This window comes from Hippocampus zosterae, chromosome 12 (genome assembly GCF_025434085.1).
Source record: "Hippocampus zosterae strain Florida chromosome 12, ASM2543408v3, whole genome shotgun sequence".
NCBI classification, from domain to species: Eukaryota; Metazoa; Chordata; class Actinopteri; order Syngnathiformes; family Syngnathidae; genus Hippocampus; species Hippocampus zosterae.
In genome coordinates, this window is record NC_067462.1 from 1,174,314 (window position 1) to 1,201,950 (window position 27,637).

Here is a 27,637-nt window from a genome sequence, read left to right on the forward strand (position 1 = left end):
ATCGACGGAGACCCGGAAATAACACGTTTCAAACAAAATAGAACAAATGAATGGAAACTGAAAACACAAGAACAGATGATGAAAAGACCTCCTCGGCATCAATTGACAGAAGAAACACAAAGATGGGGGGTGGGGGGGATGCACATTTAGACAGGCTTTTTAAAATTCATCAAGAGACACGTCCATACAGCTTGCTTGGGATTCATTTGCCTGGATGGATTCTATCCTGCAGCACGATCGCTTCAACGTTGCGGTTGTCTGCCAGGTCTGGACACGTCTGGGTCCCTGCGATTGACTTCTTGGCTCACATTCCAGTGAGGCAAAGGTAAAAATGTCTGGAAAAGGCAAAGCGGCACACGACAGAGAGTCGGGTGGAGCTTCTCAAACGGAGGTCACCGCAGCCCTTGGAGGTCTGTGAACTCTTGCTTAGGGGTTGGCAAAATTATTCGCAGTCCATTTAGACTGTGATGGACGGCTGAAATTCTAGCACGCGCGCTGCATTTCTTGGTGCGTCACTGTCTTTTCTTATATAGTATTGTAATGAAAAAAGTCTCTAGAGGGGCTGGAGAAGTCACACTTTTGCAAACTGCAACATTTAGCAGGTTCATGTGTGAATTATGCTCATCTTTGAGGTTGGTGGTTTGAATCTGTGGAATTTAAGCGTGTTCTCCATGCTTCCATGGACACTCTGAAATGATTTGTCCACCGACACCATGAGAAAAACAGCTGAATCCCAACAAACTTTCCGAAAACTATTTAGTCGCGGTCAACCAAAGCCTTTCATTGGAATTCAGAGGGTAGCATAAAAAATAACATATTCAAAACTGACCCCTTGGTGAGGACAAGAAAATATCGTAGCGCATTCATGTTTAACGAACCTTGATATTTCTCCTCTAGCGCAAAGGATTTCATAACCGGCTGCATGTCTCTGAGTTATCTCAGATTACTTCCAACAGCTGAAATCAGGCAGGAGGTTGTGTGGAGCCACGAAACAGCTGAAGGGAGTCGTCGGCCAACAACAGCCACAAAACAGCCTCGCTCCCATGAGTGGGCCAGCGGGCGAGGCAATTTGGAACGCCAGCAACATGTAATACGCGGCACTGATTGGGGTTTTGCGGGTGGAGGACTTAAAACACATTTTGGTGTTTGATTTCATCCATCCATCCATCCATTTTCCACCGCTTATCTGGGGTCGGGTCGCAGGGGCAGCAGCTTTAGGAGGGAAGCCCAGACTTCCCTCTCCCCAGCCACTTCTTTGAGCTCTTCCTGGCGGATCCCGAGGCGTTCCCATGCCAGCTGGGTGACATAGTCTCTCCAGCGTGTCCTGGGTCATCCTCGGGCTCTCCTGCCAGTGGGACATGCCCGGAACACCACACAAGGGAGGCGTCCAGGAGGCATCCTAATTAGATGCCCGAGCCACCTCATCTGGCTCCTCTCGATGTGGAGAAGCGGCTCTACTATGAGCCCCTCCCGGATGACCCAGCTTCTCACCTAGTGTTTGATTTCAGCTTAAGAAAATAACAAGTCCCCATACCGCAAGGAGTGTACAGTGACACCTCAACCCCTTCCCGCCCCTGCGAGAAAAATAAGCAAGAACAAATTCCTTTATTTTTGCCTGAAAACATTTTCCATAGACATCAACAGATGGATATGACACAAGATTTAATGAAAAAAAAAATCACAGTTGCTCAGAGAGTTGTTTGCATTTTTTGGTTGAAGCTTCTTTACTTTCGGTTCATTCAGTCAAATTTGGATACTTTCCCTCCTTTCCTCTGGAAGGTGTTTCCTGACGTTTGGAGGTTTATTTGCACGGCTCTCACAAAGTTTCCGTCATTTACTGCTGATGTTTTCCTATTCAGACTGATGAATACATACTGGTTAGCTTGCGGTTATACTGTCACTTACTTGTATGCTAACAAATTGGCAACTTGAAACTAGTACAGATTGAAGTAAACTACCGGAAGGTTCTTCTTATGTATTTTTAATGCAAAGCCTCACGTAAGCTAAGTAGTCTTCCGTGTACTGATAACTCACGCTATCTTTAGCCCCTGCTGGCAAGTGAATGGAAGTGCCGTACTTATCTCCCCTTGCTGTCATCGAAGCTGCCAGTACTTTTAGGGGACAGCAGCAGCTGCAAAAGCATTTAACGGTATTCCGCGAACAATGGCACTTGGGGTGTCCAAGGGCTGAACGCCGCAGAGATCGGGGCCAGGGGTGGGGGGAGACCGTTTTGAATCCGAGACCACCGAGGAGCCTGAAGTGGGGTTGAACCAAATGGAAAGCTTCGAACATGTACCGGAATAGAACGGCCCGAGTTTTGCGGAAAACATGAATTTGAAGCGGACTCGGGACGTTGCCTTCACGAGACCCGCGCTACTGCTTCTAGACTCAAAGACTGGTCGCGACTGTGGAATGTATGTTGACGGTCATCACTGGCGACTGAAGCGAGGTAGGTCGTCTGAGGGGTGCACGGCACAGAGTCACCGGGGCCCGGAGTCATTTCGTTTACAGATATGTAAACACAGGGGTTAATCTGCTCCCTTTCAACCACCGATGGGAATATTCATGACACTTCCCATGTAAAGTGCAAACCGTGACATTGCGTTCGAGAGATCGAGTCTCCAAAGCTAACTTTTAAGTTTTACTTCAAGTTTACATTAGTCAGGGCATTGAAAATATAGGCCAACATAGTAACTGCTTTGAAGGCAATTGTGTGTGTGTGTGTGTGTGTGGGTGGGGGCAAGCAAGGGCATTCTGTACTGTACATCATTACCGTTATTATTTCTACCAATTTTTTTATCTTGCATTGGACACATACTCCTTTTATATGAAAAAAAAAACTAAAACTAAACCCAAACCGGATAAAACCAAACTAAAATTTTGAATCTCATAAAAACTCTCGAAACAAATTAGAATTAAATGACTGAATTTAAAAACAAATGTCAAAACAAAATAAAAACTAACCATAATGTCAACTCCAAAACTATTACACCAGGAGATCAACTAAATCGCAATAGATTACATTTCCTCGACCTGTACATGTTTTTAGTTCTATTCAGGGGATCCATAGCTGTGGTGGTAATATACCCAAAATTCACACGCAAGCTAAGCTAACCTAGTGGGACCGCACGGTGCGCAATTCGGTCATGAGCCCTTCCGACTTTTATGATGATCCTTTCATGGTTGCCTACTGAATTTCAGGTACTACTGAGTGAGGTTGGCAAACCACCTGTTGAGGACCCCTAAAATATGCTAACCTTCAACCATGAGACACGCACTAGCAAAAAAGTGTGCCTGCTGCTCCGATCCGAATGATCATAACAGCAATTCAAACCATGTACCCGTGGAATTTCCTAACCATGTCGACAATGAAGGCTCTGACGGAGGCCTGGCATATTTTGATTATGAGGTCTCTTGGGTGGGCACACTGCAAAAGGCTCCACGTGTTTGTGTGAGCCTGCGTGTTTCAGAAGCTTCTTTGCGATATCTGACAAACACACACGCACACACACATGGACACACTTTCTCTCTCTCTCTCTTGCAGCTCTTTACTTAGGTTGAGCTATATTAGGTTGAACTATATTAAGCACTTTCCCAGTGAAATACAGCACCAGCTGTACTCGCTGCGTGTTGTGGCTGCCTTTGCAGTAGGACCAGGCTGCCCACCCCCAGCAACCCGCCAATCACGCTGCCGGCTCGTGTTTTTTCTGTCATGCAGACAGCTCTAATTTAATTAACCCTAATGGTCATGCCATCCGCTTGTGCTCAAGCATGCATTTCGCGGCGGAGCAGTAGAAGTTGTTGTCTTGTAAAACTAATTTTAACCGTACGTTCAAGCATTCCGTAGATACCAGTGACTTCCCCAACCAATTTCACATTTTTTCCATTTCGGATTCAGGAATGAGAGCATGTATTCTCAAGAAACTAACTTTGTTCATCTTTTTATGCCACCAACATATAGGGACAGGCAGAATAATTAAATGGTCTTCCACGAGAGGACGGAACTTCAGGCACGGCGATAGGATTTTTTTTTCTCTTCCGGGGTTTGACTGATATGTTGGGGGTGAATATAGGGGGGCATCTGGATCCAGATGATTTCATTTCATGCAACCGCTTGACGAAATAAGAGTGAGAACATTCAATGCAACGTTTTTTTCAGTGTAACCGAAAGAATCAGAACCCCCCGACCCCAAAAACCCCTCCTTTACAAATGCACACAGAACCCCCGCCCCCACCTCCCAAATGTCATGAAAGATTATTGCATGTATTTAGGACAGCACATTACAGAAATAGGCAGATATATCTGGTCGTTTCATATCACTCTGAATGGGCAGGTAGCACTCCAACGATGCAACTACTTGAACAGAGGCCATTTCAAATTTAATTTTCCATGTGTCTCTTTGAAATGTTATCCATTTTAAGAAATCAGGGAGCATTATTTTCCTGTTAAATTGTCCCATTTGATATCTATCTTTTGTTTCCTTTCAAGAAATTACCTTTGAAAAATTAGGACTGCACAGGCCCGTGTGAATAACTGTCAAGTTAGGCCCTCTCCAACTGCCGGAGGAGAAGCTCGGCTGACAGGGGCAAAGATGGACGTATTTGGTGGCGCGCCGCGCTTCCTGGCCTATCCCAGGCCTGTCGGTGTACAGAGCGGGACTGACGCAGTGCTGAAGTGTCAGATCGGCGGAGATCCAAGACCGGCAGTCATATGGGAGAGGAACAATGAGAAGATTGACCCACAGGGACGATACCGCGTCTTTGAGGATGGCAACGTTTACAATCTGATCATAAGCGCCGTGACCATGGAGGACAGCGGTCAGTATATGTGCAAAGCAAAGAACAGCATCGGCGAAACGTACGCAGCGGCCACACTGAAGGTCGAAGGCGAGGGGCAAGAGCTCGAGTTAAGAGAGGAGAACAAACCGCGATTCCTGATCAAACCTCTATCCACCCGAGCCGGTCGCGGAGATGACGCTGTCTTCTCCTGTAAGCTCTGGGGAAGTCCACGACCAGAGGTGACCTGGGAAAAGGATGGCAAAAAGCTCAGCGAAATATTCGAAAGCACTCACTTCAGCGTGAGTTACCAGGACGGCGGATGGTTCCAGCTGAAGATTTTTAAGACTCGCGCACCGGACGGCGGCGTGTACACCTGCAAGGCGAGGAACGAGTTTGGGGAAGCGCTGGCGGGAGCCGTGTTGCTCGTCGACGCGGGCCCCGGGCACGAGGATGACGCAAACCGCAACGGCTACAACAACGGGAACAGAAAAAGTCACCAAGGCAAACAGAGGATCAGCAGGCAGATGCCCAATCAGCACAAAGACCAGATGACGACCAAGTCGACGAGAGTGAAAATGTTTGCGGTGACGGAGGGGAAGCACGCAAAATTCAGATGCTTTGTGACAGGAAAACCCAAACCGGAAATCATTTGGAGAAAAGACGGAAGACTGATACTGTCTGGAAGGCGATATTTGCTGTACGAGGATCGAGAAGGATACTTTACGCTCAAGGTTTTGTACTGCAAGCAGAAGGATAACGGTGTCTACGTGTGCGCCGCATCAAATACGGCGGGCCAAACCCTCAGTGCTGTCCACCTCTCAGTCAAGGGTAAGTTCGTCGGAATGAGGAGTCTCTCGCTTATGTCAGAGTCACGAGTCAGTCTCAACCTTTCACGCGGGTTCCAAGTGACTATGGCAGAACTCAAGCGAGTCAAGTTATTTCATGACCTGGCCTAGCCAAGTCATACTTACCGTCTTGATCGCTCACAACATTGACAGCGATGTAGTCTTTGGTTTCATTTTTCAAAACCCTTTCCGTGTTACTTTGTCTTCTTAGGAGAACACATAACCGACATGACGCTTAGTCTGACGAGTTCCTGGTTAGCTCAACCGTCCAGTGGACGCAGCTCACATGTTTTAGTTGATTGTCAAGTGACAGGTGGCCTGAGAGTAGATTCGGTGTAGTACTTATGTCTCTCATCTTTGAGTTGCAAACCTGGCATATTACCCTTCTCCTTTTGGTTCTTGAAGTGGCTTTCACAGTCCGTATCGTAGCATAAAGGCGGGATGCACGTTTGCACAGCGTTGGACAGAAAGTCGAGCCATACAACTCGAGTCTACCGACTGTCAGTCTGTGACAATTTCAGTAGTGGAGGAGTGCGTGAGTGCATGTGTGTTTGGGGTGGCGCTTGGGGGAAGGGGTGGTGTCGTGTGTCCTTGGATAGGATTTCCCGCCATTTGATGCTCGAGCAATGTCAGGGACATAGGTCCAAGAAGGTACGCTGAGATCAGGAGGTAAATTCTAACAGTGGTATCATGTCTGCAAAGTCACTTCCGAAGCTTGTGAGGAGGCACCAAGGGAGGAAACGTGTGATCACCATGCGACGAGGGATCATGTTTCTCATGTGGAGTTCCAAACAGTCGAAAAGCACACACTGTAATGTACGGTATTTTAAAGAATCTTCTCCATGACACGAGTGGTTACTAGTAGCATTCAGCTTAATTCCGAACCGCTTAAAAATAACCTGCTGTCCACATTGTTTGGTTTATTTCCCATCCAGCACAATGTGGCGATGACCTTCCAGTTTCCTCATCAAAATGAGTCTGATAATGTTGCTCTTTTTGTGTTCGCACAACGCCGTACCCACTTTTTTTTTCTGGTGCCAGAGCCACCTGTGCGGTTCAAGCAGCCGCTCATCGATCTGGAGGTATGGGAAAGGGACTTAGCTGTTCTTGAGTGTGAAGTCCCAGAGGACTCTGTCCCAATCACATGGTACCTGGAGGATCGACGACTACAACCAGGAGCCAAATATGGAATGGAGGAGTGGGGAACAAAGCGCAGGCTTACAATCCGTGACATCGGTGTTGATGATGACGGGATTTACCTGTGCGAAATGCCAGATGGCGGACGAAGCATCGCTGAGGTGGCAGTGAAAGGTAAGCCGCAATCGGTTGGCATGGAGAAGCACAAAATAACGGCAGGTAATCATTGTTGCTTGCAATCCGTTGTGGTTCGGCTTCAATTTGGTCTCTGGGTCTTGCATTTCCTCCTCACCGCAGGAATGTTTGTTTGTTTGATTGTCGTGTTGTCATTAGATCTGACGTGCGTTTTCATCACACTATGTCTCTCTAGGTCCAATTATGCGAAAGCTTCCAAGGAAAGTGGATGTTTTGGAAGGTGAAAATGCTGCCTTTTGCGTTGAAGTGGAGAAAGAAGAGATGGACATACACTGGTATAAAGATGGCGTGGAGCTGCGTGAAACGCATCAGACCATCTTGAAGTCTTTTGGTCAGACTCATATTCTAGTTTTTGTCAACACGATGCCCCAAGACTCTGGCTTTGTGACCTTCTTTGTGGGGCGATCCAAGACTTCCTCTCAGCTCAGAGTCAAGGGTAGGGTCCGGTCAATGACAGTGTCACGACACAAAAGAAAGGATTGTCAATCATCATTTCTGTCATAAATCTTTCAGCGGCCAGACATTGTCCTCCGAGTGTCCCAGTGGGTGTGCAGATCAACACAGAGCGGGCAAATGCGGCACTTCTCTCATGGACTCCAGCGCAGGACTCGCGCAAGAACCCTCCATCCGGTTATGTACTGGAGCGACAGGAAGTGGGTACGGGTTCACAAGAGTGGTTACAGTGCCTGACCACCGACTCGGCTACCTCGGTGGAGATCCTAGGCGATAGCGTGCCTTGTGAGGCCGATTATCGGTTCCGTATTTGTAGCGTCAACAAATATGGAAAAAGCAACAATGTGGAGTTCCCTCGAGCAGTGCATCTGGGTGAGTTGAGTTCATCAATGGATTCATGTCACGGTTGATCATTTCTGATGTAACGCCTGTTTATTTTACCCCTCCAGTTCCGGTAGCCAGGATACAAACCCCCTTACAGGATGCACTGGTTCCAGAAGGACAAGATGCAATCTTCACCATTGAACTATCCGCATCGGTCATCGGCTCGTGGTTCTTAAATGGAACGCAGCTTCAGGACGATGAGCGTTTTTCCATGCGCCGCTCGAGGACACACCAGTCTCTTCGGATCCAAGGGGTTCGAGACACCGAAAATGGAGCCGAAATAACTTTTATTGCATACGGCATTCGGGATTCAGCTGCCTTGTACATTCAAGGTGAGTGCGTCTCAAGCGGCTCAAAATGTCCTCCATCTCGGATGGACTGGACAAAAATGCAGACCATTTTCATAACGAACGGGCATGGATTTTTCCTTCCAATCAACAGCGCCTCTGGCCAAGTTTTCATTGCTGTCAGAAATGGATCGAAACAAATTTGTCGAAATTGGGAACCCCATTGTCCTGTATTGTGAGATCTCAGACCCCGCCGCTCCGGTACACTGGTACAAGAACGGGGTGGAATTACAGACAACAGAGGGTCTTCACATCCAGTCAGAGGGTACCATGAGGAGGATCGTCATCCAATCAGCAGAGTTCTCACATTCAGGAGTGTATTGCTGCGACGCCATTGACGATGTCATCAGGTTCAATGTAGAAGTCGAGGGTAAGTGAGTTCCTCTTTATCAAGCGGTCGTCTTGCAAAACTTTTGCTGGATGACCTCTTTTTCTACATTTTATGAATGGCGTATATTCAAATGTCCGTAGCCCCATCTGTGAGATTTTCAGCGATTCCCGAAGCAGCGAGGAACAAAACCATCCACGCAGGCTCCCAAATTCTTTTACGCTGCGAGCTGTCAGAGCACAATGCCCAGGTGCACTGGTACAAAGACGGCTCAAAGCTCTTTCCTCACAATGGAGTAAATATTCAAGCAGATGGACTGGTGAGGAAGTTGATCATCCCTTCGGCCGACTTTTACCACTCAGGGTTGTACTGCTGCAAGACAAAGGGTGACACCGTCACGTTCAATGTGAACATCAAAGGTGATTTGTGACTTTGCAACGTGGAAATGTAATTGTATGCAAAGCAACGCAACTATTACGCGTGAGCTGTTTCTCCACTCTGACCATTTCTTTGACTTGATTAGATGATATAAGTGGCTGCCCTGTCAATTATCAGACTCAACTTATGGATAACAGACCTTCAGAGTTGTCTTAATTTTGACATTAGCTGTTAAACTGTACCTGTAGCTCCACCGGTGACGTTCTGTCCGCTCCCTGAAGAAATGAGGACCCAATTGATTGAAGTCGGGGGCCCCGTTGTACTACGGTGTGTGGTTTCTGATCCGGAAGCCCCTGTTTACTGGTACAAGGATGGAACCCGGCTCGTTTCGACCTCAGAGCTGGAAATGCAGTTGGATGGAACCACAAGGACTTTGGTTGTTCGGGACGCAGAGATGCACCACTCAGGTGTCTATCAATGTAGAACAAAGGATGACACGCTGGACTTTCAAGTTGAGATAAAAGGTGACTTCATTTGTGTTCTGCGCCACCTCACCCCCCCCAAAAAAATACTTTGCATCTCTTGAAGATGCTATTGATAACCTCCGCTTCAACTTGATGTAGTTTGGATGATAATTTCAGACTTTCATTTTACTGTAACCGTGGTCCGCAATGAAACCAATGTTTCCAAAGCAATTGAAAATTCCAAGTGATAATTTTTGAGGGTATTCATTCACCTTTCTGAATTTCCAATGCTAGCTAAGCCGGTGAAGCCCGTCGATCACCTTGACGTTAAGAGAGCCAAGTCCTTTGAAATGGGCGAACCTTTGGTGCTGGAATGTGAGGTGGCAGACTCCGTGTTGCCTGCACAGTGGTATAAAGATGGCATGAAGCTCTTTCCGCACAAAGAGCAGGACATACAGAGCAACGGCACTTTGAGGAGACTCGTTGTCCCTTCTGCTGAGCCTGTGCAGGAGGGCCAGTACCACTGCCAAACATCAGATGGGACAGTCCGCTTCACTGTGGGTATGAGAGGTGATTATGCATTGATCGACTCAAGCAACTAACTGACATTCTATTTGTCACTCGAGTCAAATGGTGTTTTGATGGTCTTATAACAGTTTCTTGAATCGTTATCAAATTAATCTCTGTTCGCAAACATTACAAATGCTTGTCTATTTGACTTTCTCCTTGATCAAACGTATAAACGTTTAGGGAAAGGTGAACATTTTAACCCCTTCTCTCAATCAGAGTATGGAAATGCAGTTTTGCCACAATTATGATTTGAGTCATGACCTTTAGCGCCGTTGTCAGCCTCGCCGAAGTTGGCGGAGAATCAATCACTTGAGGACGCCTGCTCCTTGGAACAGCCACGTCAAATTTCAGACACCGGGATTTATGGCCCACGCCAGGCCGAGGCGTCACTGCAGAAGGCGAAAGCCACCGTATCAACTTCAGAACAAGAGTTTGTCATGGAAGCCATCAAGAAGACACTTGTCATTGGACCAAGTCATCCATCAAACTCTGGAGCATACTACTGTGCAACGGCGGATGATGTTGCTCCGTTAGTTGTCAAAACTCAAGGTGATTACATCTGTAATCGGTGTTTTCGACTGATGTTTCTGGTTTGTGTGCAAAAGCCAATATACGTCTTTTACTCAAAACGCTTGTTCTAATACTTCAATCCTCAATGACTGTCCGTAGTGCCGGCTGAAAGACGTGGTCCAGATGTTGCGAGGGCCAGATCTGCTAAAGAATGCTGCCCGATTGTGCAACAATTTGAAATTTCAGACCCCGTTGCCAAAGCTTGTTGGTACAAAGACGGAACTCCATTCTACCCAGAAATGGAAACTCAACTCAACTCAATTCAACTCAACTGTATTCAAACAGAAACTCTTGTTAAACCTGAACGCAGCAGCCAAGCCTGTTCACTTCCAAAAATGGAAACTCTTGTTGAACCTGAAAGCAGCATCCAAGCATGTCTACTTCCAAAAACAGAAACTCTTGTTGAACCTGAGAGCGACATCCAAGTCTGTCCACTTCCAGTCACGCTCAACACCCCTGCTGTTGAGAGTTTTCACTGCCAAACATCTGACGACACGCAGTTAAATGCGGACGTAAAAGGTGTCCCCGCCCTACCCCCATTATAATTCAACTACTGTATTTTGTTTCATGTCGAGAGATATGACCACGCTCATTGTTTTCTCTTTGGCTTTGTCAAAACAGCACGGCAGTGTCACCGCGGTGGTGAGATTGCTGAGGTTTCTGATGCATCTGCCCAAATCAGTGCGAATGTCCAAGGTGATTTCATACATTTCAACATCAGTCATCCATTTTTAACCCAGACGACACATGCCACTAACAGTGGTGGTGTTTTACTCTTAGCTCGATCATCTGAGGCACCCGCCCATTTTTTTTGCCCTTCAGAATTGCTTTTTTTTGGCCATCTTGTCCTCTCTTGTGCATTGTTTTCTGGAATTGGTGCTCTTGAAAACAATGTGCGGGTGTTTAGTTGACTTGAGCACTGGCTCAAAACTAACCTATGTGCTGTTTGTCACTCCATTTTCCACAGTAACAGAGATCTTTGCGCTTCACCTACCGCTTGCGGCTCTTTTAGCTCATTCCATGTGTTTCATCAAATATCACCAGATCCTCCAAAGCTCAGCCCCGTTGCAATGACAAGGAACTCTTGTGAAAGCGATGCAATGTGCATCTTAAAAAAAAGACAAAGGTATTTCTTGTAATTTAGTGTCTGGTTGTTTTGTAGGGCAACCTTAAGAGCTCAATTTCAGACCAAACCTGGTCGGTGGACCATCTTGTTTGTCTTTGCAATGGATGACCACGTAACTCCATCCTAACCCACAATGATGTCGATGAAATTCTGTTTTGAGAGGAACCGTTGAGACCGACTACCACTGAAAACGTTTCTGCTTGTAGCCGAACTCCCGAGATTTGCCTCCGAACAAGAGAAGATCAACTCGACAGATGCCGATGGCATTCCCTCAAAGCACAAGTCTGGCAGCTCCAGCGGCGAGAGAAAAGATTCTCTGACACGCAGAGCACATTCCACGCACAAGAGCACTCACCGGTCGACTCATGAATACGTAACTGCAGGGATTTTTACAAAAGACAAAAACGAGAAAAACGGTCAGGAAAAAAAACGGACTGTCAAATCTCTGCCCGACTGCAACACAATCAAGCCCTCAATCATAAAGCTTAAGCCATGCTCTCAAACTAGACATTTTACAGAATCCCAAGGTGAGGAATCAATTTTCCGTATACGGAAGACAGAAGATCCTGAGATTTCTGAACAATTTATGACTTCCTTGCAGACAGCTGTCCCATTAGAGGTTTGTAATTCCCGTCCGAGTTCAAATCTTGAATCAGAGGAATCTAATCTGAGGGATGTATCTGTTGAATTCGAAGAGCGATATGGCCCGGCGCCCACTGCTGCGCCGGCAGACCTCGATAACCACCAAAAGACGTCTGCCCCCCAGTCAAGCTGCTTTACGAACCAAATAGACACTGTGTCGGTCCAATTAGACAGATGCTCTGACTCTGTAAGCGGCCCCCACACAGAGAAGCCTTTTAGGGCGATGCAGTCCACAAGATTTCGGGTAGAGGATCCCTGCAATTCCGCAGAGATTTCAGACTTCCTGACCAATAATCTTTTTAATTGCATCCAGACTAAACGGCTCATTTCAGACAAGCACAGTAATTCCATGCAGCATCATATCCCCCAATCAGAGGAGATGTTGAGTGTCTCCTCGGCAAAGACTGACACTGCTCGAACTATACCGTGTTTATCGATGGAGCTGCATGACTCTCAACATCTGGAAATGGTCCGGCCAAAGGAGAAATCACCTGCCCACGCTCCATTTGTTGTACCAAATGGTGCCTGTCAAACAGAACCGGTCGCGACTACCCAACAATATCAGTCCATGCTGGAAACAACTGTCCTGACCGCTCAACCCCACAATGTGGAGCCTCCAAAGGACTCTGGACAAAGATCGTCATTGCAGTTTTCAGGTTCCACCTGTTTCAAGCAGACAAGTGTCCAATCAGAAGAGAGCTATTCGTCAAGGACATGTGGCACTCACAGCAATGTCACTGCAAATAAGGTGGCTGTTGAAGGTGATTCAAATGGTTGGCATGAGCGCAATCAGATGCTTTTTAGGGATTACTGGTATTTTGGTATTTGCATTTAAGTAATACTACATTCGGGCAATGTAAATTTGGACTGCAATTTGCCGAAAGCTCAAACAGAAGTACACCGTGTAAAGGCCTTTTCATTTTTTTATTCTAGATGGTGTTGATTTGCTCCACTGTTTTCTTGAATCACTGATAGTGATCCCTTTTTTTCCCCTCAATGTACCTCAAAACACCCTCAGCTCCACCTTCAACAATTTCAACACCGTGTCAGACTGAGAGGATCGAGTCTGCCGAAGTGGAGGAACCCGTAGCGCTCCCTGTAGCGCCATCGTGTGAGCCATCAACTGCAAATGAGGTCATCTCTCAGCACAATGATGGAGTAAAAAAACACAAAGAGGCCGGCCAAGACCCGATGGTGGATGGTTCCCTGAGAGAAGCGGCTGTGAGTTTTGCGGTGCCATCCGATGTGGGGGTTCGCAGCTGTGAGGCAACAGGTGATGCCGTGCCATTTCAAGCGGATGTTCAAGGTGACACGCAGTTTCAGTCAGGATAGACTGTACAAATGCAATGATTTGTCTTGATTATCACTTGCGGGCGGAATAACTGACAAAGTGCTTGAATGACTTTTTCTGGTCCTTCCTTTGCACCCTGAGACCTTGCCCTTCTGCCTTTGTTTTCCCTTCCGTTTTTAACGCCAAACCATACCCTTAAACCATATGACATTCTTACCCATGAGAACCAAAAACGAAAGGTAGTCCCCTTCTGCCGGATGGACTGCCCCGAAGTCGCAATAAGCATATGGGCTTGCTCCCCGTCTTGAATGAGCATGCCAACTAACAAACATCTTTCATATCCTTTTCAACACGAAAATTTGTACTAATGTCTTGCGTTCACACAATTGAATCGGATACAGTGCATAAAGTCTTTTTGTCTTTGCTTGTAAGACATGAATTGTGTGCCAGTGAAAAGCCCGAAAACAGGACTTACTCTCTGAGCTCTTTCATATATCGCCATTGACAACTCAAAACCATTGCTACAATTGAATTAGTTTGAAGATTTTGTACAACACGGCTTCCATAACTAACCAATTATCCAAACAACAAATACGTCCACCCAAACGCGGTACCTTTACTGATAATTTGGACCTCGGAAGAGGTCAATGAAAACAATCTTTCAGAACGAGCATGGTTATGGTCGTTATATTTTTGTTTCACATTCCTGACGGCAAATGCAGATACCGGGACTAGGATTTTGTTTTCTTTTTACGATTGTACTTTCAGATATTTCACTCCTAGGTTTTTAAAACTAATTGCATTTTGCATTCCGTCCTCTAGTTCCACTTCAGGCTTTGTCAGCTATAAGAGAGGCTGAACAGAAACAGTCAGTCACGGAAGGCATTCCCATTGCTCTCCATTGTGAGTTGTCAGACGCCAATGGACAAGTCACGTGGTACAAAGATGGAACAAGGCTCAGACCGGAAACTGGAATTGGCATCCGGTCAAAGGGTCATTTGCAAAGTCGAGTCAGTCCGTGTACCCAGGTGGCTCATTCAGGCGTAAACCATTGTGAGTCAAAGGATGACGACGTCCACGTCCAGTTCACTGCGGAAGTAAAAGGTGATGCCTACACGAGTCTTAGCTCGTTCTGAACTGCCAACTAACTAACTGGAACAGCGGCTGTTCATATTTCCAACCAACTTACAAAAAGCTGTTCATCCATTCCCTAAATTATTTGGTGTGCTACTCTTGGAATATACCCTCTCTAAAGCGGTCTGTATAATTTCACCAACAAGATGTAGAGATTCATGAAACAACATCTTCAAAAACCCCTCCACCTACAAATACGACTCCTGTTGACTATTTTCTCAGTTTTCCTTTGCTGTGATGTTTTCGGCTCCGAGCCGGTTCAACAATTGTCTACTACAGAATCGAAAAGAAAAAGGAAAAAATATTTAAATTTGTTTTAGATTTCCAAAGAGTTTATGGCTGCCATGGATTGATCGTTAGTGAAATGGGTGTCTGTAGGCACTTTGTTATGTTCTCTGACTATACATTAGGTGGCAGTGTTGCTATAGAAATACTGTTGCGATGAAATAGCTTGTTCAGAGAGTACAGTGTTTGGCTACACTCTGACCTTGACACAATGGCAGAGGACTCTCTTTTTAAAATCATGTGAAGTGAGGTTATGAGCCGTCTTTCTTGCAATCATTCTTTCAATCATTTGTCCTCATCAGTCAACTAAAGTCGATGGGGTACTGAACACATGTATCACCGTATTAAGACTTTTTTTTTTGTAATATCTTAAAGATGTAGCATTCCCCACGAAGTTCTCAGAGCTTCAAGAGGCAGACAGGAACAAGATCGTCCAAGAGGGCTCTGCCATTGTCCTCAGCTGTGAACTGTCTCAAGATTCGCCCGTTGACTGGTACAAGGACGGGCTCAAAGTACACCAACAGAGCAATTTGGAGATTCAAACGGAAGGTCGAAGAAGAACTCTTGTCATCCCTTTGGCCCAAACCGCACACAGCGGCACGTATGAATGTGCAACAGACGGCGATGCCGTCACATTCAAAGTGGATGTAAAAGGTGATCGATTTATTCTCTTCATCTTCTTTTGATTTGCCACCCGTCTTGAAATGATTTTCATCAGAATTTTTATGTACATCCACGTTTGCGTATTCAAAACCGACACTGTTCTTTACTCTTAGGCCGATTGCCACATATTATGCCCGTTGCGCAATCGGAGAAACACCGGACGATTGCGGCGGGTTCTCCAATCATTCTCCAGTGCGAGGTATCGGATCCGGTTGTTCAGGTTTCCTGGTTTAAAGATGAGGCCGACCTCTTTTGCAAAACTGGCCTCGATATGAAAAGAGATGGCAACCTCAGAAAATTACTCATTCACTCTGCTAAAGTGTCGGACTCGGGCCTCTACGGCTGTAAACTGGCGGAAGATGTTGTCACGTTCCATGTGGATGTCCAAGGTGGGATTTCTTTGTGTTTGAGTTTGAGGAGCATATCATGAGGTCAAAAGTGTCAAATTCATTGACCCCCTAATTGTCTTTTTTTTTCTCATCTCATCTCATTTTTTTTCCAATCTCCAAATGTTTTCCACTTACCAGCTGCTCCTGTAAGATTCGCAGCAATTCCAGACAGAGAAAAGAACAAACTGGTAGAGGCAGGCAGCCCAGTTAAGATGCAGTGCGAAGTCTCAGAGCCAAGTGCCCGAGTCCAGTGGCACAAGGATGGTGGGCAGCTGCTTCCAAAAAGTGATTTTGAAATCCAATCTGAAGCCACATTGAGAGCCTTGGTCATTAAAGCTGCACAAGTCAGACACTGTGGGGTGTACAGCTGTGATTCTGCAGATGACCACGTAGAATTCAAGGTGCAAGTTGAAGGTGATTTACGTCTCTTTCAAATCTTTAACCTTTTGGGGTTTTTTTTTTCCCTTTGTGCAACTAAAACAATTTGGACTGAGACTATTTGTAAGACTGTATCCATAACGGTAGGTTGAAAGATGCTTCATGCCCAGGAGTGAAAAACCTGCAGTGTCCTTCAATTTTTCTCTCACTTTTGTGATCTGTTGTTTGGTTTGGTCTGGTCTAACCAGTGTCATCAACCCTGGTTCCAATACAAAATCTCAGATCAATGGACTGCATGCTCGCCAAAACCTCAAGCGTGCGCACTCACCAGATTACAGGTGACAGCGCTTTAACTGTCATCCGATGTATGTGACAAACGTGAGTGTGGCAAAAGCGCCGCAACTCTTGTAGCCCTGATTTTATTCTCAGCTGTTCCAGAAGTTAAAGCCAGACAGGCGCTTGAAGCAGGCGATATTGACAAAACGCAGCGCAAGGGCTCAGACGCCACAGGCCGCCCTGTCTTGTATGAGGATGGAATCAAACGCTTTCCCAAATCCGCTGACAAGATCGATTCGGAAGAGCTCACGAGGACATCCGATCTGGACTCTGCAGTGTCGTCGGTCTCTGGGGAGTACAGTTATAAAAGTGACGATGAGCCCGAGTCCAACGATTGCTTTGCGGAGGTGAAAGGTGATACGCATAGCTTTTTCTCGTCAAGATGTGATTGTGGAGTTCCATTCTATGCCACAACCTCTAATCACCCGCCAAAGTCAAATCATCCGTCACAACGCTTCTAATTCCTTTTCATCGCACGGCGCAATTAAGATGAAGCGCTTCACGTGCCGCCATTGCCACATTGCTTCAAATGTAATTAACTTCCATTTCTAACGTTTATGTGAAGTGGTCATTTAAAACAAAACAAAGTGTGGACGGCAAAAAAGATTGATCTCCGCATGTCTTAACTGCCATGCGGCTGCTGTGAACGAGAGTTACGAAATGAAACCGAGAGTAGCGTCAAATCTATGTCAAAACATACTTTTTGTGCCTTTAGCCCCACCGGTCACATTTGCCGACGTCCCGGAGGAGGAACTTTTCAAGAGCGTGGTGGAGAAGTCGGAGCTGGGCCTCTCGTGCCAGGTGTCGAGGTCGGACGCTGTCGTCCATTGGTACAAGGACGGCGCTGAAATCCGGCCCAATAGCAACATGACAATGCGAGCCGAAGCCACAAAGAGACATCTTGCAATCCAGTCAGCCCAGCTGTCTGACTCGGGCGTGTACACTTGCCGCGCAGGAGACAACGCTGTCATGTTCAAGGTGACCATTCGAGGTGAGAAAAATGTCTGAGTTTGCCTGAATGCAGCCTAAAAAACAAGAGCGGCAAATTTTTTGATCATTTCTTCCAAGAACCCCCGGTGATGATCGTATACCCAAAAGAAGACGTCCGCCTTGAGCGTCACGTACCCGAAGAAATTATTCTCAGCTGTGAGCTCTCCCGTTCAAATGGAGTGGTGAGCTGGTACAAAGATGGCCAAAAGCTCCAAATGAGCGAGAATATCAAACTGGATGTCCAAGGCCCTTATCGGCGACTGAAGATTCTGATGAGCAGAGTCGAGGATTCCGGAGAATATGTTTGTGATACAGCCGACGATTCCATATTCTTCAACCTCAGCATTACAGGTACAATCCATGAACGTGCATGTCATGCATTGGATTCTTTGCTTGGCTGCTGGTTGTAAGCAAAATCGGCAAATGGAAAATGAATAACGTGAAATCTGGACTTTGAAATGAGAACGTCAGAGAGGGTTCAAGTTAATGTTCAGCGTGCCATGATTTGTTCTCCTTTGCGTGGTTTTACCAAAGCGTTTCCTTGTATCAACATACAGAACCTCCGGTGCAGATTGTATCTCCGAGTCAGTCCCAAATGGAACTGTGCCAGCAAGTGTCAGAGAGGATGGTACTGAGCTGCGAGATCTCACGGCCAAATGCGGTGGTCCGTTGGTACCGAGATGGACTTGAGGTAGAGGAGAGTCACAACCTCATACTGGAGGTAGACGGCGTATACAGACGCCTCGTTATACCCGAGACCACTGTCAAAGATTCCGCCGAATACGTCTGCGACACAACCGATGACTCAATGACCTTCTTTGTAAATATAGCCGGTGAGGAAAGTCCGGACTCGATGTAAGATGTAAAGTTAAACAGGCCTTGAACTGCGTCTCATCACATCGCATACGTCCACAGAGCCTCCTGTCCGCTTTGTCCGTCCCCGAAAGATCGTGAACAGACTCGAAAAAAAAGTCGGCGAATCCTTGGTCCTAGAATGTGAGGTGTCCAGACCGAACGCTGTGGTTCTCTGGAAGAGGAACGGAGAAGAAGTGGAAGACTCCCCAAACGTCACGGTCGCGGAAGACGGTGTCATGCGTCAATTCACTGTTCATTCGCTGACTTCCGAAGATGCCGGCATATATGTCTGCGATGCAAAAGATGACGTGATGGATTTTCACGTTAAAGTCAAAGGTAGCTCTTATTTTCAAGTCATCATCAAGTCATTAAGTTTGGCTGTTCAACGTCTCTTCACGTTTGCTTTTCAGAGCTGCCCGTGCAAATTATTGGGAAACCCGCTGCGAAAACCGAACAGCAATTCCTGGTTTCCGATGACATCATTCTAGTGTGTGAACTGTCCAGACCAAACGCGTCTGTCAGCTGGTACAAAAATGATCGACCGATTGACGATAGCGGGCGCTACTGCTGCGAGGAGCAGGGCGTTTTCCGATCATTGGTGGTCCTAAACGCTTCGCCGGCGGATTCAGGAGAGTACACTTGCGATGCAGCGGACGATAAGATGGTCTTCCATATCACAGTCGCAGGTAATTCCATGATCACGTTATTGACCCGGAAAGACATTGAGCGCATCGATTGCTTTTCATTTAGAGCCCCCGGTCAAGATCGTTGGAAATTCTGGTCACCCGGAGCATCACATACTACTGGCGGGAGAAGACCTTATTTTAGAGTGTGAGGTGTCTCGGCCAAGCGCCACCGTTCGGTGGCTCTGGAATGACGAGATCCTGGAACCGGACACCCGCGTTAAAATTTACTGCCACGACGTCACAAGGAAGATTGTTGTCTCTCAACTTCAGCCGTCGGACTCTGGAAAATATGTTTGCGATGCCGCCGACGACAAGCTGACGACCGTCGTGGAGGTGCAGGGTAAGATGAGAATCTGCGTGTTTTAAAACGTGAAAATAGGAAGAGCACGTATGGTATGGCGTTGAGATGAATCCAAAGTTCTCCTTGGTCCCACCGCAGAGATCCCGGTCCAGTTTGTGAATAAAAAGGCAACTCATAAAATGTTGGCCTATGAAAACGAGAGCGTCACTCTGTGTGCTGTCGTGAGCCGAGACAAAGCTAATGTGCGCTGGTTGAAAGATGGCCAACTCCTGAACAAGGACAACATTCACATCTCCGGCGAGGGGAATACCCACAAGCTCACCATTAATCCCCTGCAGCTGTCAGATTCCGGAGACTACGTCTGTGATGCAAACACAGATGAGATGCATTTCAGTCTTTTTGTCAAAGGTAAAAATTTGACACCCACTCATTCAAAGGAGCTCCACACGTCCACCTGAAATATTTCCGTCACCACGTTCCTTCAACCGTCAGAAATGAAGGTGAAATTCATCCGGCCGCTGGAGAACGTCGCGTCGCTGAAGGGCAGCAGCCTGACGTTACGATGTGAGATCAATAAGTCAAAAGGAGACGTCCAGTGGTTGAAAGACGGCCTCGAGATCTCACCATGTCCACGTCACCGGATACGAGCGCAAGGTCGAGAGCGAAGTTTTACAATCTTCGAGGTTCTTGAAGACGACGCCGGCAATTATGCCTGCGAAAGTGCAGATGACAGAACCTCGGCGACGGTCACTGTAACCAGTAAGTCGACGTAAAAAATCATTCAACCGTTTTTGAAAAATGCCATCTGAAAACCGTTTTCTCTGCTTCCAGCCCCCCGTGTTGTGGAGTTCATAGCGGAACTCTGTAACATCACGGTTTGCGAACGGGAAGACGCGGTATTTCGGTGTGTGGTTTCACCAGCGGACGCTCATTTGGTGTGGCTCCTGAACGGCAAACCGGTAGACCCGAATGAGCGCGCCGTTGTTTCGAGCAATGGACTCTGCCACAGCCTCTGTCTCCGCAACTGCACTCTTTCCGATCGCGGCACAGTGACGGCCGATGCCGAGGGATTGCTATCGAAGGCGGAGCTCCAGGTTCAAGGTGAGTGTCCCGTGCCTCAACAAATTGAGCTAAAACCACCGATTTGCCACACTGGCAGATCTCCTGTTCACGCCACTTGACACATGCACGCACTGCTATTGTGAACGGTGGAAATTGATCAAGATCAAAGCGTTCTCGCGCTAAATACAAGCACTTGTTTGAAATATATCCATCCATCCATCCATCCATCCATCCATCTTCTACCGCTTATCCAGGGCCGGGTCGCGGGGGCAACAGCTTTAGCAGAGAAGCCCAGACTTCCTTCTCCCTAGCTACTTCTTCCAGCTCTCCCCGGGGGATCCCGAGGCGTTCCCTGGCCAGCTGGGTGACATAGTCTCTCCAGCGTGTCCTGGGTCTTCCTCGTGGTCTCCTCCCGGTGGGACATGCCCGGAACACCTCACCGGGGAGGCGTTCAGGAGGCATCCGAATCAGATGCCCAAGCCACCTCATCTGGCTCCTCTCGATGTGGAGGAGAAGCGGCTCGACTCGGAGCGCCTCCCGGATGACCGAGCTTCTCACCTTATCTCTAAGGGAGAGCCCGGACACCCTGCGGAGAAAACTCATTTTGGCCGCTTGTATCCGGGATCTCGTTCTTTCGGTCACGACAGTATCTTGAAATATATCGACCACCAAAATGCAAATCCTCCAATCTGTTAGAGGTGTCAAATCCAGGTCCAGGGAATAAACCCTGCCATGGTTTGTACTAATCCAAAGGTAAATGAGCTCTTGAATGTTATACTAATTCTTTTTGCGCTGTGCACAGGGGTGGTTGTATTTAATTGTCCTCTAGAAATACACTTGAGTTGAGTTGATCGTGTTCGGGGAAGTCATGCATTCTTTTTTGACTTTTTCAGAACAGCAGGTGCGGTTCACCAAGAAGATGGCGCCGGTTACGGCTGAGGAATACGGCGAGGCGACCTTGGAGGTGGAGGTGAGCCTGGATTCCAGCGAAGTTCAGTGGATGAGGCAAGGGGTGTTGATCCACCCCGGGGCCAAATACACCCTGAACCAGCAGGGCCCCAAGCACAGCCTGACCATCCACAAAGTGACCGCGTCCGACCGGGGCAGCTACAGCTGCGAGACCCTTCACGACTGCACGCAAGGCCAGCTCACGGTGGAACGTGAGTGTGCGCATGTTGTCGCCATGCCGCCGCGGTTGTTTATTTACCTGTTGCCGACCGCGCCGGTCTTGCGCACGCCCCGTCCGCACATGTCGTGGAAGCAGTCACTGAGTGTGAGTAATGTGAGTCGGCGAGGACCGTCGAGGGGTTGGAGAGGGGGTGCTGGTATTGCAACTGACAGCTGACTGCCACCTTGAATGAGTTTGTTGGAGAGTACGGCCGCTGGATAAACCGACAGTTTTTGGGGAAGCATGTGCCACCGCTGGCATACTTTCCGAAGAAGATTTTGTTCACCTTGTTTATTGACTACACTGGACTGTAAGCTGCAATTGCGCAATTATTCATGAAAAAAAATTCTCTGAACGTCTGCCCGTTGACTGACTTGAGATCTTTTCTATCATCACTCGGGAGGGGGAAAGTCAGGCCCTCAGGCGGCTGGCAATGCCACTGAATTTGGATCTCCCCTTCGTTGCTTCTAAATTTACACCCTGGCCTTCAAAACGAAGGTTGTTGTCATCGGGTCTCCAAAATAAACACTCGGTTTTTTTCCCACACGGGAATGGTCCTCTATGTTAGAATCGATGGAAAATGTTGGCAGATTCAAAGTCGGCTTTTGCGTAAAGCCCTGTACTCGGATGACCAAAATATCAGTCGAATTCTCATCAAGACCGCTGTAGGCAGATCAGAATCCGAGCCAGCAATAAGGACAGTGGACGCGGTTCCTTGCAGTCAGTTTTCTTTGTGTGTCCCCTCTGCCTTTAATCAACTCAACTCAACTATTTATAGAGCACTTTCAATGTATAATGTTGAATCCACCTCATTTTCAGCCATCTCCAGGATCCATTCTTGCAAAGAAATTGAGTTTTCAGGCATTTGGAGGCCCCGGTTTTTCAGAATAGTTGACCTCGAATCTTTTCAAACTCATTCAGTACCAGCCAATTCTGGACCAAGTCTGAAAAGACGTTTATAAACTGAATGAGAAACCCAAAAAACAAAACAACCAAAAAAAGACCAATGTCTGAAAAAAAGGAACTTTCAACCTAATATAAGTAGACAAGATGACAATCATAGCGCTCCGTCTGTCTCAATGAGTCTTATCTTTCCAGCTCGAAAAGTCACCATCAAGAAGGGCCTGAGCGACCTGACAACCATGGAGAGAGAAACGGCCTCTTTGGAGGTGGAACTGTCCCATCCCAATGTGGCCGGCACCTGGTGGCGAAACGGGAAGCAGCTCAAGCCGACGAGCCACTTCCGCATGAGCGCCAAGGGACACGTCCACAGCTTGACTATTTGCAACCTCTCGGTGGACGACACGGCCGCCTTCATGTTCTGTGCCGAGAAGCTGAAAACGTCGGCGCGGCTTGTTGTCAGGGGTAGGCCATTTGAAGATTAGGAACCATTTTAGCCTGGATTTACACTGCTGGCCTAAGAGGCCGTTTTAGTGCAGCGGGGGTGTGAAACTCCTTCCTGTCACAGGCCACCCAAACCCAAACCCAAACATATATTTCATCAGGTGATTTTGCCGTCTCTTCCCAGAACCTCCAGTGACAATTTTCCGAAAATTAGAGGACCAGAGAATGCCCGAGGGCTCAGTCATCTCCATCGAATGCGAACTGTCGAGGCACAATGTGGACGTGAAATGGATGAAGGCGAGTATTGCTCTCAAGTCCTTTTGACTGACAGGAACCCAAATTTGTCAAATTAGGTTCATAGTGATGTAACCTCATCTCTAATCACAATTACGACAAGTAGTTACGTGAAAAAAAAGCTCCTTGGCCTCAAATATCAAACAATGAAATGATACGCATCGTGTGTCTAAGCGAGTCATCGTTCTTACAACATGAGGCTCACTAGTTCATAAAACTGCGACTGGAGTTCCGATTTGCCATAGCTTTGTCGTCATCTTGTGGTGTCATTCGGTATTACAGAAAGAGTCCCAATTTATGCAATTAGTTGGAAGATTGGTTGAATCCCCGCCATAGGAGTAGAACTCCTCCCCCACCCCCAATCTTTTGAAGTTGTTGTTTTGTCCATCCTCAGAACGGCAGCGAGGTGAAGCCGGGCAAAAACGTGCGAATTTACGCCATCGGAAGCAAGCGATTTCTTCAGATCAGCAAATGTCTCGTCAGTGATTCTGGCATGTACACCTGCGACGCGGGACAAGTGGCGACAAGCGGCACCGTGGAGGTCTATGGTAGGGTGGTCTACGGTGACAAGTGTGGGGGATTTGGTGGTTTAAAGTTGGGAGCACAATCTGCGTCCGTCCAAACACGACATTGGCTGGCTGCTTTTGGTGTTCAAGGTCCTCAATAAAGTGTCACATTGGCCGGACCGGGCACGGTGCCACACCGGGGCGAGTTGGAAATCGGTGTAGCCCCAATTTGTTTTCAATTAATTCCATTTAAAAACATGAAGAAATTCCCGAGGCCAATCCAATCCCTGCTTCAACGTTTGTGCTTCTGGTGACAGATTTTGCCAATGGCCCAAGGTCCTTTATATCGGGCTGAATCGTTTTTGTGGAATGTACTTTGGCCAAATTCAGTTGAAAGTACTTTTATTGAACATTCTTGTGCCTCATGTGGACAAAGAGTAAGGCAGTATCAATCCACCTCAATCAAAACCTTTCTACAACCAGAAAATCAAACCCACAGAGACTGAAGTCTCATTCCATCAGAAAATCTCGACAACCTCACCGACTCATCGCACCACTTGAACTGAAGTGGAAACTCTTCAGAAAGTTTGCAATTTTCCAAATACAAACAGTACAGAACTATTTCTGCAGCCGGTATTCATTTAAACACAAGTGCAAAGGTGGCACGTTTATGAAACAAAGCTAGTTGTGCCATTTACTAATTGCTTTGCTTTCCATTGAGTACACCCCACCAATGACCAGCTAACATGCTCAACTGCATTCAAAACTGCAGCCCATCTCATCGCTGCCATCTGCTGGGACTTGCGCTCCGCAGTAACAAACGGTCCAGAAATCGCGGTGGTGCCACTGCGAGCTGCACCGTGCGCTGCTCCGGTCCGCGAAATGCAAACGTGGACTGTCGATGACGAAAAGGGAATCGTATGTTCATCGTGAGCATAACGGGACGTGATACGGAAATATCCGTTTGCAGAACGGGAGCTGCTGGTTGTCCAGGGCCTGGAGGATTTAAGCATCGACGAAGATCACAACGCCGTCTTCGTTTGCGAGATCTCAGTGGAAGACGTGCCGGGAGAATGGTACAAAAACGGAGAGATGATACATCCCACCAGTACCATCAAGACCCGACAGGAAGGTCAGTGGAACTGCTGATGATGGAGCGCATGCTACATTGGGGTGGGAATTCGGAACATAAACAAATCATATTTATCTGGAATTATGGCAATGTCAGCCCCAATCAACAAGTTGGTTTCAAACAAGCGTTCGGGGTTTAAAAATCAAGCTTCTTGACGTTTCAGGGACCAAACACTTTCTACTCATGTGCAACGTGCGACCCGAGGACTCCGGGGAGATCAGATTTGTTGCGAGACACGTGGACTCAGTTGCCAAGTTGCAGGTGAAAGGTAAAATTGCTCCCATTTTTTTTCTTTTTCCAATATCAAAAGAGCCAAAGTAAAGCCAAAAAAGTGATCTTCCAGAGATTCCCCTGAGCATCGTGAAGCCTCTGCAGGATAAAACGGCGCTGGAGAAGAGCCGCGTGATGTTGGACTGCACCGTGTCCAACCCGCGCTGCAGCATCCGCTGGTACAAAGGCAGCAACGTCATCCTGCCCTCCGAGCGCTTCGAGATCAGCAGCGAGGGCTGCTATCGCAAACTGATCATCCAGCACGTGGCGCTGGACGACGAAGGCACCTACAGCATGCAGGTCGGGGAGTACACGTGCTCGGCAAAACTGACGGTGGAGGGTAAGAGGCGTTTGTCGCCGGTATGTCGCATCGACGACTCTGTTTGACTAACAGCATGGATGTAACATCATCAATTGCAGCGTAACCAGGCAACGGTCATTTTAGGGCAGAGGCGCAAAGTTGAACATTTGGTGCGGGGGCCTGGGCCGACGGGGCATTTCCTCCCGGACGGATTAGTTTCATGATCCCAACATGTCAAAAGAAAGAACATTTCAAAAATCAAAAGTAGAAAGTAATGTCGCCGTTCTCCCTTGCTTAAAATGCCCTTCGGTAGCTTTGCTAAAAAAAAAAAATCTCGTCGGATATTCGGCTGCCTATACGGCCACAAAAGGCCCAGAAGAATATTTCTGAAGCTTGCGTATTGATGTATTTCAAAGTTACCTCTCACAATCTATTGGTTGATATTTTCTGGTTAAAAAAAGGTTTTGATTGATTGATGACCATTTAGATTCAGGGATGGATGCGAAACAGTTCCGTTTTTCACCACTAGATGTCGGTGCCGACTCTATTGAAATGAGAGAAAAAAAACCCCGCCCCCTCATTGGTGTTCCCAACGCAGCTCAGCCTGTTGCCATGGTGAAAGAGCTGCGAGACGCGGAAGTGGTGGCCCCCGGGGAAGCCCGCTTCGAATGCGAGGTGTCGGCCCCCGTCCACAAGCCGCCCACCTGGAGCCTGAACGGGGAACCCGTATTGCCCGGGCCTCAAGTGCGCCTGGAGAAGCTGGGCAGCGTACACAGGCTGACCCTGCGGCAAACCTCCACGGCCATGAGCGGAGTGGTCGACTTTGCTTGCGGACAAGCCAAAAGCTCAGCTCGGCTCACAGTCTTGAGTGAGTGACACGGTTTCTCTGATTCGTTGTTGTTTGTTTTTAAATACCAGAGCAAAGCAGATAAAACACGACCCACTGCAGAACGACTGCCCAATTTACTGAACCCAGCTTTAGTTGCCAAGTCATGAGCAGAAAAGCTCCGTTTTGGAGAATACTGATGATCATTATTTGATTGATGTGTAATGTAGAACACTTATGAAATGATTCAGGGGTCGGTGCTCAATGTTTTTGTTTCCATTTCTGCAATAGGCCGTCGGGCTTATTTCTTATTCACCGCATTTAACTCAGATTGTACAAGCAACTGAAAATAAAACAATTTACCAAACGCATTTTGTTTTAGAAAGACTAATTGCTCACGCCACAGAAATGTCACGTGCACGCTCAGTGAAAAGACGCCGGCGAGGAAATGGTCCAAGTGCAATTGCGGGGCTTAGAAATAGGGCAACCGTTTTGGCTGAGCGAGCGGCATCCGGTAATATTTCAAAATAAAAGATATTTCGTATTCCGAAATAAAACGGAATTAAGGCAAGTTCTTTCTGTGCGGCCCGGTACCAAATGCCGTGCGGACCGGCACCGGTCCGCGGACCGGCCATTGGGGACCACTGGTCTAAAGTTTCACACATCAGTGTGTTCAAAATAGCCCGTACGAGTCGCCGAGTATTAAACGATGAGGCACACGCTCTCTCGAGCCGTTCTCGGCCCTCGCCCTGGTCGACAAACGGAGGTGGAAGGTTGAAGAAATTGGCAGTGCAAAGTAGATCCTTTGGATAGTGGACAAAAGCATGTTTTGGGGAAACCTGGTTGAATTTGTTGGTTGTCTCGTCCGAGGGCTATCCCGCAGTCACTTTTCACGTTCCGATCAAATTGTAATCTTATTTGTCACAATTTCTTTATTTGCATAGCCACCTATCATGCCATTTTCCATGCCAAAGCAAGTCACAAAGAAGAAAAAGTGGAGGCTGAAACAAACAGTCACTCAATAAATAAACAAATGTGAACCACGCACGCAGAGAAGTCGCCGCCACACTCAGAATAGTCATCGTAGCAAACAGTCCATTTGTGGAAGGAACTCTTTTTTTTTGGGAGTCTAACATTCATCACGAGGCACCGCAATGCACTGTTCACAAAATACAGAAGAGCATTTCATACAAAATAGGTATCATCAT

At 47.3% G+C, this 27,637-nt stretch overlaps 1 protein-coding gene and 1 long non-coding RNA gene across 13 annotated transcripts; one reads left to right on the forward strand and one right to left on the reverse strand.

The window, feature by feature from the left end:
• Positions 1–10,270, reverse strand: LOC127611505 (uncharacterized). Of its 7 annotated transcripts, none has more exons than XR_007965346.1 (5): positions 10,142–10,270; positions 9,671–9,709; positions 9,089–9,246; positions 4,497–8,840; positions 1–335 (listed from the first exon to the last, which is right to left on the reverse strand). It is a non-coding gene; the product is annotated as an uncharacterized LOC127611505 (long non-coding RNA). The 7 variants fall into 7 exon arrangements; XR_007965343.1 differs by having other exon boundaries at positions 9,089–9,317; XR_007965344.1 differs by having other exon boundaries at positions 9,089–9,317; positions 9,583–9,709.
• On the forward strand, positions 4,593–26,800 carry obsl1b (obscurin like cytoskeletal adaptor 1b). Of its 6 annotated transcripts, XM_052081969.1 has the most exons (35): positions 4,593–5,607; positions 6,666–6,935; positions 7,132–7,392; positions 7,470–7,781; positions 7,859–8,125; positions 8,235–8,510; positions 8,612–8,887; positions 9,095–9,370; positions 9,605–9,880; positions 10,148–10,429; positions 10,550–10,969; positions 11,072–11,146; positions 13,237–13,524; positions 14,332–14,613; positions 15,304–15,582; positions 15,705–15,980; positions 16,119–16,394; positions 16,788–17,048; positions 17,410–17,685; positions 17,763–18,035; positions 18,242–18,517; positions 18,600–18,875; positions 18,950–19,225; positions 19,290–19,565; positions 19,665–19,934; positions 20,019–20,285; positions 20,358–20,627; positions 21,482–21,748; positions 22,855–23,121; positions 23,285–23,397; positions 23,789–23,942; positions 24,871–25,032; positions 25,196–25,300; positions 25,376–25,642; positions 26,202–26,794. In XM_052081969.1, exons 1-35 carry the CDS (start codon positions 4,593–4,595, stop codon positions 26,477–26,479), a joined length of 9,741 nt encoding a protein of 3,246 aa, XP_051937929.1. In that variant the 3' UTR covers positions 26,480–26,794. The 6 variants fall into 6 exon arrangements, with proteins under 6 accessions (XP_051937929.1, XP_051937930.1, XP_051937931.1 ...); XM_052081970.1 differs by lacking the exon at positions 16,788–17,048 and having other exon boundaries at positions 26,202–26,793; XM_052081971.1 differs by lacking the exon at positions 14,332–14,613 and having other exon boundaries at positions 26,202–26,793.
• Positions 26,801–27,637: the final 837 nt, after the last annotated feature.

Bases quoted from the DNA above. Each gene is read 5' to 3' on its own strand.
- obsl1b (XM_052081969.1), top strand. From the start codon at position 4,593: ATGGACGTATTTGGTGGCGCGCCGCGCTTCCTGGCCTATCCCAGGCCT. The intron at 17,049-17,409 runs GTGATACGCATA...TTGTGCCTTTAG, and splicing joins TTGCTTTGCGGAGGTGAAAG to CCCCACCGGTCACATTTGCC. The intron at 19,935-20,018 runs GTAAAAATTTGA...TTCAACCGTCAG, and splicing joins TTTCAGTCTTTTTGTCAAAG to AAATGAAGGTGAAATTCATC.